The 11,823-nt window shown below is 52.0% G+C and overlaps 1 protein-coding gene and 2 long non-coding RNA genes across 6 annotated transcripts in view; 1 reads left to right on the top strand and 2 right to left on the bottom strand.

The window, feature by feature from the left end:
• Positions 1-546: 546 nt before the first annotated feature.
• On the bottom strand, positions 547-2,180 carry POU3F3 (POU class 3 homeobox 3). The gene has a single exon (XM_032419846.1). The coding sequence runs from the start codon at positions 2,128-2,130 to the stop codon at positions 631-633; it is 1,500 nt and encodes a 499-aa protein (XP_032275737.1). The 5' UTR covers positions 2,131-2,180; the 3' UTR covers positions 547-630.
• A 171-nt stretch (positions 2,181-2,351) lies between these two features.
• On the bottom strand, positions 2,352-4,175 carry LOC116641864. Its single transcript, XR_004301270.1, has 3 exons — positions 4,092-4,175; positions 3,812-3,871; positions 2,352-3,197 (listed from the first exon to the last, which is right to left on the bottom strand). It is a non-coding gene; the product is annotated as an uncharacterized LOC116641864 (long non-coding RNA).
• Positions 4,176-4,464: 289 nt separating this feature from the next.
• Positions 4,465-11,823, top strand: part of LOC116641862 — a 108,209-nt gene continuing 100,850 nt past the window's right edge. For 2 of the 4 annotated variants that reach the window (XR_004301254.1, XR_004301250.1), the window contains exon 1: positions 6,175-6,391. This is a non-coding gene — a long non-coding RNA (uncharacterized LOC116641862). Of the gene's footprint in view, positions 4,552-4,990; positions 5,474-6,174; positions 6,392-11,823 lie in introns of those variants that run through there. The other 2 variants (XR_004301255.1, XR_004301251.1) reach the window with 2 other exon arrangements.

The following is an 11,823-nucleotide window of genomic DNA, read 5'->3' as shown; positions in this document are numbered from 1 at the left end:
AAGAAAGTTTCGGTAGATCACTTTAGGCAGCCCTTTGGAGGGGGGAGTGAGTGAAAAGGAGAGAGGGGTGCTTTTTTTTTTTTTTTGCCTTTTTTTTTTTTTTTTTTTTAAAGAGGCGAGGACGAGGCAGGTGCTAGGTGCTGTCCACCGTTGCCGTGTAGGACTTCCTAGGGTGGGAAAAAACCTCACGAGTGCAGTTTTGGTGCGCTAGGCATCTTCACCCTTCTTTAAAAAGAAAAAGAAAAACAAAAAGGAAACACCACCACAGTATAAACGAGATCTCATGATCGCCTCCTTTTTCTCTTCCGGTTTTGTTTGTTATATATATGTATATAAAACAGTCTGGGTATTTATTACGCTTTTGTTTTGTTTTGCCCCTCCTTCCTTGGACTTGAGAAATGTCTCCTTGGTTCGTCTCTCTCTCTCTTTTTCCTCCAAGGCCGGGCATGTTTGTCTTTGGGCGGAGGGGAGGGCGGCGGACCGGCCCGGGCCCGGTGCGGCCCCAGTGCGGGGTTGGCGCTGCGGCGGCTGCGGCGGCGGCGGCGGCGGCGGCGGCGGGGGTTGGTGGCGGTGCTGACAGCGGCTGCGGAGGCGGCGGCGGCGGCCCTCTTTGCGCTGCGAGCCTTGCCTTCACTGCACGCTCGTCTGCAGTCCGTGGTGCGGCGGCGGCGTGTCGGCGCTCACTGTGCCCACCTGCGAGTAGACGTCGTCGGGCGTCTGCTGTTGGATCCCGGGCGGCGTCATGCGCTTCTCCTTTTGGCGCCGGTTGCAGAACCAGACCCGCACAACCTCCTTCTCGAGCTGCAGGCTGTCGGCCAGGTTGGTGATCTCCTGCGCGGAGGGCTTGGGGCACTTGAGGAAGTGGCTCTCGAGCGCACCCTTGACGCTCACCTCGATGGAGGTCCGCTTCTTGCGCTTGCGGCCCTGCGCCGCGATCTTGTCGATGCTCGTGGGGCTGCCGGTGCTCGAGTCCGCCTCCTCCAGCCACTTGTTCAGCAGCGGCTTGAGCTTGCACATGTTCTTGAAGCTCAGCTGCAGGGCCTCGAAGCGGCAGATGGTGGTCTGCGAGAACACGTTGCCATACAGCGTGCCCAGCGCCAGCCCCACGTCGGCCTGCGTGAAGCCGAGTTTGATGCGCCTCTGCTTGAACTGCTTGGCGAACTGCTCCAGGTCGTCCGACGTCGGCGTGTCCTCGTCCGAGTGCGGGTCGTGGCTGTTGAGTCCGGGCCCCGCGCCGCCGCCGCCGTGGTGCGGAGGCCCCTGCGCGTGGTGCGGGTGAGGCGGGTGCGGGTGCGCGTGGTGGTGGTGGTGGTGGTGGTGCTCGGCCAGCTCGGGCGTGTCCCCGCGCACCAGCCCCGGGTGCACCAGGCTCTGGGCGCCGCCGCCCGCGCCGCCGCCGCCGCCGCCCGGACCCGGGGGCGCGCTCAGCATGCCGTTCACCGTGAAGCCCCCGGGCTGCGAGTAGAGCAGACTCTGAGGCGGCGGCTGCTGGCCTCCGGCCATGGACGGGAGGTGTGCGGCGGCGGCGGCGGCGGCGGCGGCTGCGGCTGCGGCTGCGGCGGCCCCCCAGCCCCCCGGGTGGCCCTGGTGCGGGGGCGGCGGCGGGGGCCCGAGGTGTGGCGGCCCGCGGTGGTGCAGCGCGGTGCCCGCGTGCAGGTCGTCGCGTCCGGAGCCGCCCTTCACGTCGGGTCCCTGCGGCGGCGGCGGCGGCGGCGGCTGCGGCGGCTGCTGGGGGCTGCCGGCCATGCCCACGGCGCTGCCAGACCACGGCGAGCTCGCCTCCACGGCGGCGGCGGCAGCGGCGGCGGCGGCGGCGGCGGCGTGGGGCAGGGCTGTGACCCACTGGTGCGCGTGGCTTAGCATATGGCCGCCGTTGCTGGCGGCCATGGCCCCCTGCATGAAGTCGCTCTGGACCATCTTGACGGAGGACGGGTCCCCTCGGTAGGCGCCCGAGGTCACGGCGGCGCTGCCGGGCTGCATGCCGCCCCCGCCACCTCCCGCGCCGCCGCCGCCGCCCCCGCCGCCGCCGCCCCCACCGCCGCCGGCTCCCGCCGCGTCCGAGTGTACAATGGAGCCGGCCGCCAGCAGGCTGTTCCCCGGCAGGTAGGGGTTAGAAGCCGCCGTGGCCATGCCGCTCCGCTCCCGCCACCCCACCGCCGCCACCACCGCCGCCGCCGCAGCAGCAGCCGCGGCCGCCGCCGCCGCCGCCGCCGCGCCCCCCCGCCTCCCGCCCCCTCTCCCCCCTCCTCCCCCGCCCCCGCCCCGGGCCCCGGCCGGCCCCGCCGCCTTCGCCGCCGCCTCCTCCTCCGCCGCCTCCGCCCCCGCCGCCGCCGCCGCCGCCGCGGCCCCCGGCTGCAGCTGCAAGGCCGCTCGGCAGGGCGCGGGGGTCGCCGGCCGGCCTTGGTCAGCAGCAGCAGCAGCAGCAGCAGCAGCAGGAGCAGCGCTCTGGGGAGGGGGGCTCGCTTCTCGCAGCGCGCTCCGTGGCCGCCCCCTTCAGGGGGGGTCGTGGCCGCCCCCCAGCCCCGGCGCGTTCCGCTAGCTCCAGCGGGGCTCACCCGGCGGGGCGCGGGCCTGCGCTCCGGGCTCTTTGGCGGGGCGCGCCGGCTCCCGCTCCTCCTGCTGTCCTCGGGCGAGTGCGGACTCTGCCCCGGCGCGGGGCTCAGTCCACCTGCTAAGTGAAGATTTCACGGCAGACAACAAAGAAAGCAGCCGTTCCTTTCTTCCTTAACCAAATTATGGATGACCAGCAACCGGACCGCTCCTTCCCTTGCCCGCTCTCTTCTCTCCTCCTCAGGAACACATTTCACTGGTTTTCCTTTAGAGTAGTAAAACTTTTTTCGTCCTTGAAGGCGTGGTGATGCTGGCTGCTCGCGTGTGCGGAGAGGAGAGGCGGGCTCCTGCTCTCCTCCTCTGGTCCTTTCGTTTCAAGTTTTGTTCTGTCCTAGGAAAACTTCTTGCGATGGTGCATTTCTCTGAAGTTGCTATTGCCGGAGCTCTTGGTTGCCTCTGAAACAAGAGTCCTTTTTCATTCTCCTCGCAACAGTCACAGTCTGATGCGACATCTTTCCTTTTGGGCAGAAATTAGGAAACAAATATAACAAGGAAAAAATTGAACAGGAGAAAAATGAGGTCGAATGGCTCTGTTACCTTGTTGCTGACGGTTGGGGTTGGTGTTTTATTTTTTTCCCAGCAGTTGTCTGGAGGAGGAGGAGGAAGAAGAGTGCATTGGTGGAGGTGGAGGTGTGTGTGTGCATATAGGGGATCCTTGATACACAACCAACTCCAGCGGGCACGTTGCACGGCTCGTAGAGTGCACCGACGGCGCTGGCGCTGGCCGAGCCGGAGCGGAGTTGCAGCGGGAGCTCGCTCTGCGCCCTCGTTCGCGCTCTCTCTCCCTCTCTCACTTTCCCTCTCCCTCCCTCTCTCTCTCTCTCTCTCCCTCTCTCGCCCGCCCGCTCTCGCTGGGATCTGACAGTTCGCTCTCTGTCCCTCCCTCTCAGAGCAGGGACTGTCGAATGTTTACCCTCCGCCGCGAGCGCGCACCCACCACCACACTTTCCCAAATACAAGGAAGTCGAGCACCAGGGCCCCCGCTGATTGGCTACCCGCTGGGTGATTGGCAGGCCCAGAATGACTGGCTCAGGACGCGCGGCCCCCCTTCCGGCCGTTCCGATTGGTTGCTTTTTAATTTAGGCAGAGCGTCGTAGAAGCTGGAAATCTGTCGTCCCCCCCACCCCCGCCCAGCCTCCCTCCCCCTCTCCACTTTCTCCTCTCCGCCCCTCCCCCGCCACCCCCTCCGCCACATCTTAACTCTTAGTGTCCGGCCGAGAGGTTGGCGTTCTCTCCGCGGCTCAGGGCATTCGTTACCAGTCTGGGAGGGGGGATGAAAGGGGAGAGAAAAGGGAGGGAGGAATGGGAGAAAGGGGGGGGGGTTAGAATCAGAAGGAAAATGAAGAGGGGAAAAAAATCATGAAAAATAGCAACCTACCCACTTCACCTAGTACTGCGTTGTGTTGCCGCCCTCCCCGCCCCCCACCCCATCCCAGAGATTTGTAAAGCGCGCGGCATGGATGCACCATTCACGCTAATACCTATAGGCTGATGTATCCCCAGTGGTTTCAAAGTTTCCTTTTTCCTTCACCAGCCGGCCCCCGTCTCTGTCTCGGCGGGGGTGGAAAGGGAGAGCTCGCATCGTCAAGGGCTCGGGTCGTGGCCACGCTCCTTGGAAATCCGCCGCCGCAACTTTCCGCAGCCGCTTTGCGCCGGCGGCGTCCCCCTTTGTTTAAGTTCTCGGATGCCATCATCTGGGAAACCTGCAGCCCAGGACCAGCGCGGTGCCCGCGCGTGCGAGACGGACCGCTAGCTGCCGCGGCTCGCTCTCTCCCCCACCCCCTCTCTGCCTCTCCGCTCTCCCTCCCTTCTTCCCTCCCCCCTCCTCTGGGATTCAAGCAAGTAGCGAGCGTGTCCTTGTGTGTTTGGAGGGTGCCGGTCAGCAGAGCCCTGCGATGTATTTGAAAAGCTATCAGCTCGACCTTTCCCCATAGATCCATCGTAAGTGTATTCCACCCCAATGGCTCCGGGAATTCCCACTGCAGCAGGAGCCGGCCTAAAGAACCAGGATCCACTAGCCGCGCCCTCCACCGCTTACATTGTGCGTGTGTGTGCATATGTGTGTGTGTGTGTATATATATACATATATATATATGTATATATATATATAGTGTGTGTGTGTATATATATATATATTTTTTTCTCCCTCTATGGTTATTAGTGGTGTTTTGCTTGCTCGCTATTCTTAGACACAGTGGTGCTTTTTCTTTCTTTTCTGTTTCAGATGGGTTTGCGTAGTGGATGGGCTGGCGGCGACAAACGCTTTCTCAGCCCCAGCCAGGCTGAAAGAGTTAAGGGGGACGGGAGGGGGCGCGCGCAGGGTAGGCGGGAGAAGCGGGGGTGGGGGGACGCGGCCAAGCGGAAACGCTGCACAGAGGAACCTCAGCGAACCAAGAAAAAAGAGAAAGTGGCAACGAAAACAAGGGCAAATTGAACCCTCCTCGGGGATTTCCAATGAACTAACCCAACTCGGACATTCAATAAATACATCGTTCCTAATGAGTGTGCGTGGGCGTGCGCCCCGCACCCCTGGCTGCGGGTGCGCGGGCCCTGCGCCCACCGCCCCCAGCCTGCTCCTGCAGCCGGCAGTCCCGAGCTCCAGCGGCGCCCGCCGCCGAGCGGCGGCCCTGGAGGTAGATGCGGAGCCGCCGGTGTGCTCCGATTAAGCTGTGAACGGGGCTGCCCTCTCCCGATGAATAATTCCTCTGGCTGAACGCAGTTAGGTGAACTCAGTTAAAGCCAGAGCTCTCCAGCCCAGCCGCAAGCTACGCCTTTGCGTGATCTCAAGATTAACAGTAGACGCGTAGGATTTCTGTAGGATCTCGTCCAGCTCCTGATTGCCGGGTGAGAGATACCGCCGTAGGTAGGTTTTTAGCAAAGCCATTATTGCTAAGGTACAGATCTGAAAGGCAGCGGTAACCAAACCCCAAACACAACGGATTTTCCCCCCTCTACGTCCCCCTAACGTTCCTTTTTTATATTTATGTATGTGTATATGTATATATAAAAGATGGAACACAGATTTCATTGAATAAATCTGAGATCTCCAGGTGCAGACGTTTGAATAGTCGGTGCCAGCACCCCGTGTTTTCCTTTCCTGCCGATTTTGCTTGGATCCGGCTCAAAAACCGAGAGAGTCTCGTGGTTTTGTTTACACTGAATGGGGAGGATAGGAACAGAGCCATGGGGCCGCCTTTCATTAATATACAGTGAGGATTTTGTCTAAATTACTGCTATGAATTTCACAGTACACGCTTTCAAAGGCAGTCTCAGGTGGCCTGATGAAACGTGATAGCGCCTCTGCAAACAGATCCACTTTCTTTCTTTTCAAGGAGGGTGTGTGTGCATATGGGAAGCCCCCCAAAACGTTGTGCTCCTCGATAACAGAAATACACTTCTGTTCCGAGGTCTGTCCCCTTCGTCCTCCCCCCTTTCCGCGTACTTAGTTCTCCCGAGCTCCCCAGCCTCCCCCCACCCAGCCCCACCCCATCCGCCCCCTCCCTTTGCCGAGTGTGATTGTTTTGTCTGGAAAAAAAATCCAAAGTATATAACAAGGGGAGAACAGTTAGTGCTGATTTTCATTTGCATACATTTTCATATATTTTGGTGAAAATAATAGACTGGTGGAGAGCTGGGTTTAGAGGAGTCAGTGTAAAGGGAAGACTAAGGATGCATCGGTTCTGGGGAGTTGAGAATATGCCTCCCCCCCCTCCCATGCACCTTTAAAAAAATAATAAAACATCTTCTTTTATTTTAAAATCTAACCCTGGAAGTTTGCTCGGTAAGTGCTTTTCATTTTCTTTACCTGCTTTCTCTCTTTCTCCCCCTCTTTTCCGGGTTATTTATGCTCTTGTAGGTTTGGGAGCTTATTTTCATTGCTTGGGACTAGAGAGGGTTCACAGAGCAACTGTTTTGAAGGAAGGAAGGGAAAATGTGCTGGGGGAGAGTAAAAAAACTCAACCCTGCTAAAATATTACATAAAAAGATGGACTCATTCCAAAGCTCCCCACTGTGAGGCATTTCACTTTTTGGGGGGTGGGGGAGGAGAGTGCTATTAATTTTAATTGTTGATTGTGTGTGTGGGGGGAAGCCCTAGAAAAAATGATTATAAAGCACGCCATATTATACATATTTCTTGCTTTGGGTTTTTTTTTCCTAGCGAATCAGAACTGGAGGGGAAGATACCCCCTTTCTGTAGCCAGGGCTGATGTGGTGACCCGTGTGTGCTTGTCTGGGATTGTGGTGGGGGGATTCCTGCTGGGAGCAGGGGGATGGGGGGAGGGCTTGGCAAAGGGAGGGCAGAGAGCCGCAGTGGAAGGAAGCAGGGGAGGAAGAGGAGGCAGGAAGTCAGTGCACCCCTGGTTAATGCCGAGTCTGGGGAGCAGTCTTAGTTGCTGCCTCCCAGCTCGGTAGTGAAAGTCCATCAGAAAAGAGGGTGATCAATCAAAACTAACCAGGACATCCTACACTTTATTCCCAAAGGAAGCGGGACCTTTATTATTGAAAACTAGATTTTACTTTGTTTTCCATTTTGACAGCCAGCTTTGCACCCCCCCCCCCTTGCCACTGTCCCTGGGTTTTGTAAAAATCGAGGGGGAACTTACTTGTGAGGTGCAGTTAATTAGATAAATATGGCTGTAGGAAATAGCTAGGCCAAGGCCAAGCCTGTGTGGGCACCTTACCTTAGTGAAATAGGCTGGAGAGGATTGTAAAAGCTTCTTGGTTTTGTTCTTTTTAAAGGAAGCCGCGTCTGGTGCGATGAGGGGGTAGAATCAAATGGCTGGAATTTTATTGCACTTTTGCCTCCGGAACACCTTACAATTTAAAATTTGTAATTTCTCTGGAAACAGTTGATGCCAAATCAGTGAAATGGTTTGTAAGGAGGGAGGAAGAGGTTTCAGTTGGGGAGGGGGGTAAGAATCGCCAGTTTTCCACTCCTTGTTTATGTGCTTGGCAGCATTGCTTTTGACTGGGGTTAACTCTCTGTGCTCCATTGGACCAGATGCCATATAGAGCTGCTCCCTGAAGATCATTTGTTTCCTTGATGGGGAACATTTCTGAGCAGAGCATATTGGTTGCCATAGAGAAAGAAATAAAAGGAAGAACACTAGTCACATTAAGCTATATGTTTGTGCACTGGGCTTTAGATAAAAGGACCTTGGTTCAGCCAAAGAGAAGAAGCCAAACTAGAGATTTCTAGCGCCACTAAAACTAGCTTTATTTTGTTTTGGACTTTTACAGTTGAAACATATAAGCTAATTTTATTGGTTGTTGTTAATTTTATATGACACGGTTTACTGAACAAAATAAACTTTGGAAGTGCTCAGGAGTCGCACTATTGACTTGTCAGCAGGGGGCGCACTGACTCGTCTTAGCAGGTAAAATGTAGCTGTTGCTTTGAAAAGCAAATCTGCTCCTCCAAACTTGCCAAAGGAACAAACACCCCTACCTTTCTATGCATATTCACAATGAGGAGTGAATTCATTACATAACACAGGGTTTTAAAAATGAGGACCGTGACCTCTCCGTCTCCCACCCATCCCTGTCTGTGAAATGGCCCTGAAGGAAATACAGTTAAAACAAAACAAAACAAAACAAAAAAACCCACAGAAAAGCCAAAAAAGCATTTGTCCATTTCTCTCAGTGAAGTGTATATAGGACTGGAAAACAGAATTGGGCTGTGAAAGCAAAAACATTTAAAAAATTATCAAGGGCATAGAATAAGTTACTTAAGATGCTACATTTCAGGTTGTATTTTTGGGGAAGCAAGTCAGTCAAGAGAGCAAAAATGCGTTCTAAGGTATTATCTGTTAAATAATAAACGTTCTTCAACTTGATACATGCTTTGACTTCTAAATAAAACTCAAGTTCTTGGAGATTTAGTCAAGGCTTCCAGGAACCCTTTTACTCCATTTGATATTTAATGGCTACTTCAATTCTTGCTAGTTCCTATAGTTGTAGAAGGATTTTGGATTTACCCTGGAAAGCCTCGTTAGGGAAAAGAAAATACAAAATAGCCATCGGTGAGAGGTAACTGTGGACTTGAAACTTTTTAGGACAATATTACTTAACACAGTTGAAGAAAAGTTTTAGTAGAGCACAAGGTTTCTGCCTCAGAGATTTTTAGATACTGCCAATGAAGGTTGGACTTTATTGTGGCAAAGGATGAAAAAGATGTGCGGAAAACTTCCTAAAATAGTGAAGGGCAAATCCTGACCGGTTCTGAGGAATTAGTCAGTTTGTCACTAACAATTTTCCCAAGGAGATTTAGAGACCATGACTAAGGAAGGGAAGCCATGAGTGACTGGAAGTGAGAAGCTGGCTTCCACGGTTCAGTGGTTCAACGCACCTGTGAATGTGTCACAGAGCCTGTTAGGAAGGGGGCACGTTTCGTGAAAGCCCCAATGTCCCTCTGGAAGAAGGGAAAAGACACCTTATTCTTTCAAACTCAACTCGAAGTCAACCAGGTTCCAGCCACCAGAAGTTTTTCCTTGAAACTAACTTGAAAAAGTCAAGGTTTGGATTTATAAATGGCATTTAATTCCAGGAGAGTTGAGAGATTATAGGAATAATATAAGCAAAGCAGATACTCTGAACAACATTTTAATTCATGATTTTCAAACGCGAGCTCTCACATTTGGAGTCAGGAAATGTACTGTCAGATTTGTGCTAATAAAACAAGGTGGAAATTTGAGGAAACTGTGTAATCTGAGTCCAAACATTGCTTTTTCTTCAGCTCTCCGGACTTTTCAGACAAAAGACTTCTGGGGGAGATTCACGTGAACTGGACAAATGCCTCCAAGCTCTAGTTTACTTTGTGCGCCCAGGGTCGCTAAATGCATTTAAAAATTATTAAGGAGAAAGGAAACTTTTTTCTATTTAGCCAGACAGTTTGGGGGAAAAAGCGATAATTGTACATATTTAGAGCGTGGTATTTTTTTGGTTTCAGGAGATCTGTGATTGTAACTATCTTGGCTGCTACTTACTTTCCTTTCTTGCAAAGGTACTTAAAGACACACACATACACACACACACATGAAAAAGAATGCTCGCTCCTTGTGATATCTATAGTCTTAGGTTACCTAAAGTAAAAGAAACAGAAAATAATAATTCTGGGTAAAGCAACAAGTTAATTTGAGAACTGACATATTATAGAAATCTATAATGATTTGGAGGTGGAAACGATCAAGCTGGGTATGAATTATTTTGCTGGGCAAAACTACAGACTTTTAATTGTTGGGGATGGTGAAATTGCTTTTGCCAAACAGGAGAATGAAGAACATTACCTGGGTCAAACGTACAAAACACAAAATGGGCATTCACTCATTTGCTTCCATTTGAGAATGATAAGGTGCTCTGACACCTTAGCAGAGTAGAAGCACATTTGCCATTATCATTTACAAATTAAAATGTTAAGCATACTCACAACCCACGCTGTGTGCCATATACAAAGGAAAGGGCTCTTCAACAGCAGCTTTTGGGTGGAAATGAGTATTTGTCATCTTGGCAGTGGATGAGTTGTTTCTTGGTCTTGCTAAGTTGTTTTTTTTTTTTTTTTTTTTGAGAAGCCTGCTGATACCCCCCCTACCCAGCCCAGTTCTTTGTATCACTTTGATAACTGATTTATCTGATCTATAGGAAAGGAGCCAACACTTAGTTTTTTTGTTTTGTTTTGTTTTGTTTTTTAAGATGGGTTTGGAGGAGCAATTTTAAATGCAGACACTATAAATTCTCACCCTAAATAGTAAGAAGCTTTACTTCTGATGCTCGTAGGACTGCTTTAAACCACAGGCCATTTCAGATTGTGGAATCTAAATGAAAAAGGCACAATAAGTTGGTTATCGAGTGCATGCTTTTAAAACAACCCATTTCCAAGTGTTTGCCCACTCTAGCTGCATGTATGCACCTGACAAGTCTGGTAATGGAAACTACCAATCGCTAGGGAAGCTGTAGCTGACACAACGTGATGGACTATTCTTGCCTTCCCCTCTCACCTCCCACCCCCCCCCACCCCCAACACAATGGTCTTCTTCAAATTTAAATTCACAGGGCTAGGTAACATAGAACCCAGCTGATTGACCAGAGTGATGATGATGATTTATTAACCAAAACATGTGGGTATGTACTAGCTAGAAAAATATTCCAAGGTCAACTTGGGGTGTGTGTGTGTGTGTGTGTGTGTGCGCGCGCACGCGTGCGCATGCATTTGTGTCTGTGTTTTTAAAAACAAAACCCAGAAATATTAACTCAGCCTTGCCAGAGGGGTGGTTGGATTTTTGGAGCTTGTGGTTCTAACAGAACTGAACTCCTCTCTCCTTTGGGAGCACCCTCTATCCAGACCGTTCCCTATACATTATACAGTGTCTCCTTTCTGCCTTGGAACTGAGTAGTTTTGTGATGGGTAAGAGTCATCGTGGCACATCAAAAAACAATTCTTGCACTTTGGTGTCTCTGTTTTTTATTATTAGATTTTTTGGCATTTGAACTCAGCTATTGTCTGAGGAGCTGGGTGCAGCTTACCAGGCTGAAGGCTGCTCCTTTGGACATTTTCCCCAAATGGTCCTTAATGCAGTGCCTCTTCTGTGAATGTGGAAGTTCCCACTTCATGTCAGTCTCCCTCCTTAGGCCCACCCTGGACCCGTCAGCCACAGGGGGTCTTCCAGAAAGCGTAGCTATTTTGTTCACCTTTCAAATACATTCCCAACTTTAAAATACATTATCAATGCTTATTGATATTTGATACTTCAACCCCTATATGGTTTGCAGCAATATAATTTCAGCCCTATATCTGGTAAAGAGACTTTGACAGTAGAACTAAGTGACCTTGCTCACTGTAGCTTCATGTACTGGGGTTTGTCCCAAGTTAAAAGTGACGTATCCCCTATTTCTTTGAAGGCTCCCCTTCTCTCAGATTTTCTGTAGGGAGCCTGCTTACTCAATAAAGCCCAAGGGGAGGATCCCAGGCTTATAGTGATGCTTGAGAGACGTCAAATCTTAATTTAGCATTATATCAGGGTGCAAAAATCCCCATAAGTCACGGCATGTATTGTCCAAACGGCCTAGGCTGTTCCCTTTATTTTTCGTTCACAACGCAAAAACAAGTAAAACTTGACTTGGACAAACACTGACTATTGAAGTATCCTAAGTTGGAAAACACTACCATTTCCTTGCAGGGGTCTGACAGGCGATTCCTTGCCAGGGTTATAAAGTCCG

Source organism: Phoca vitulina, unplaced genomic scaffold, assembly GCF_004348235.1.
Source record: "Phoca vitulina isolate PV1807 unplaced genomic scaffold, GSC_HSeal_1.0 scaffold22, whole genome shotgun sequence".
Taxonomy (NCBI): domain Eukaryota; kingdom Metazoa; phylum Chordata; class Mammalia; order Carnivora; family Phocidae; genus Phoca; species Phoca vitulina.
This window is presented reverse-complemented; position numbering and strand designations above follow the sequence as displayed.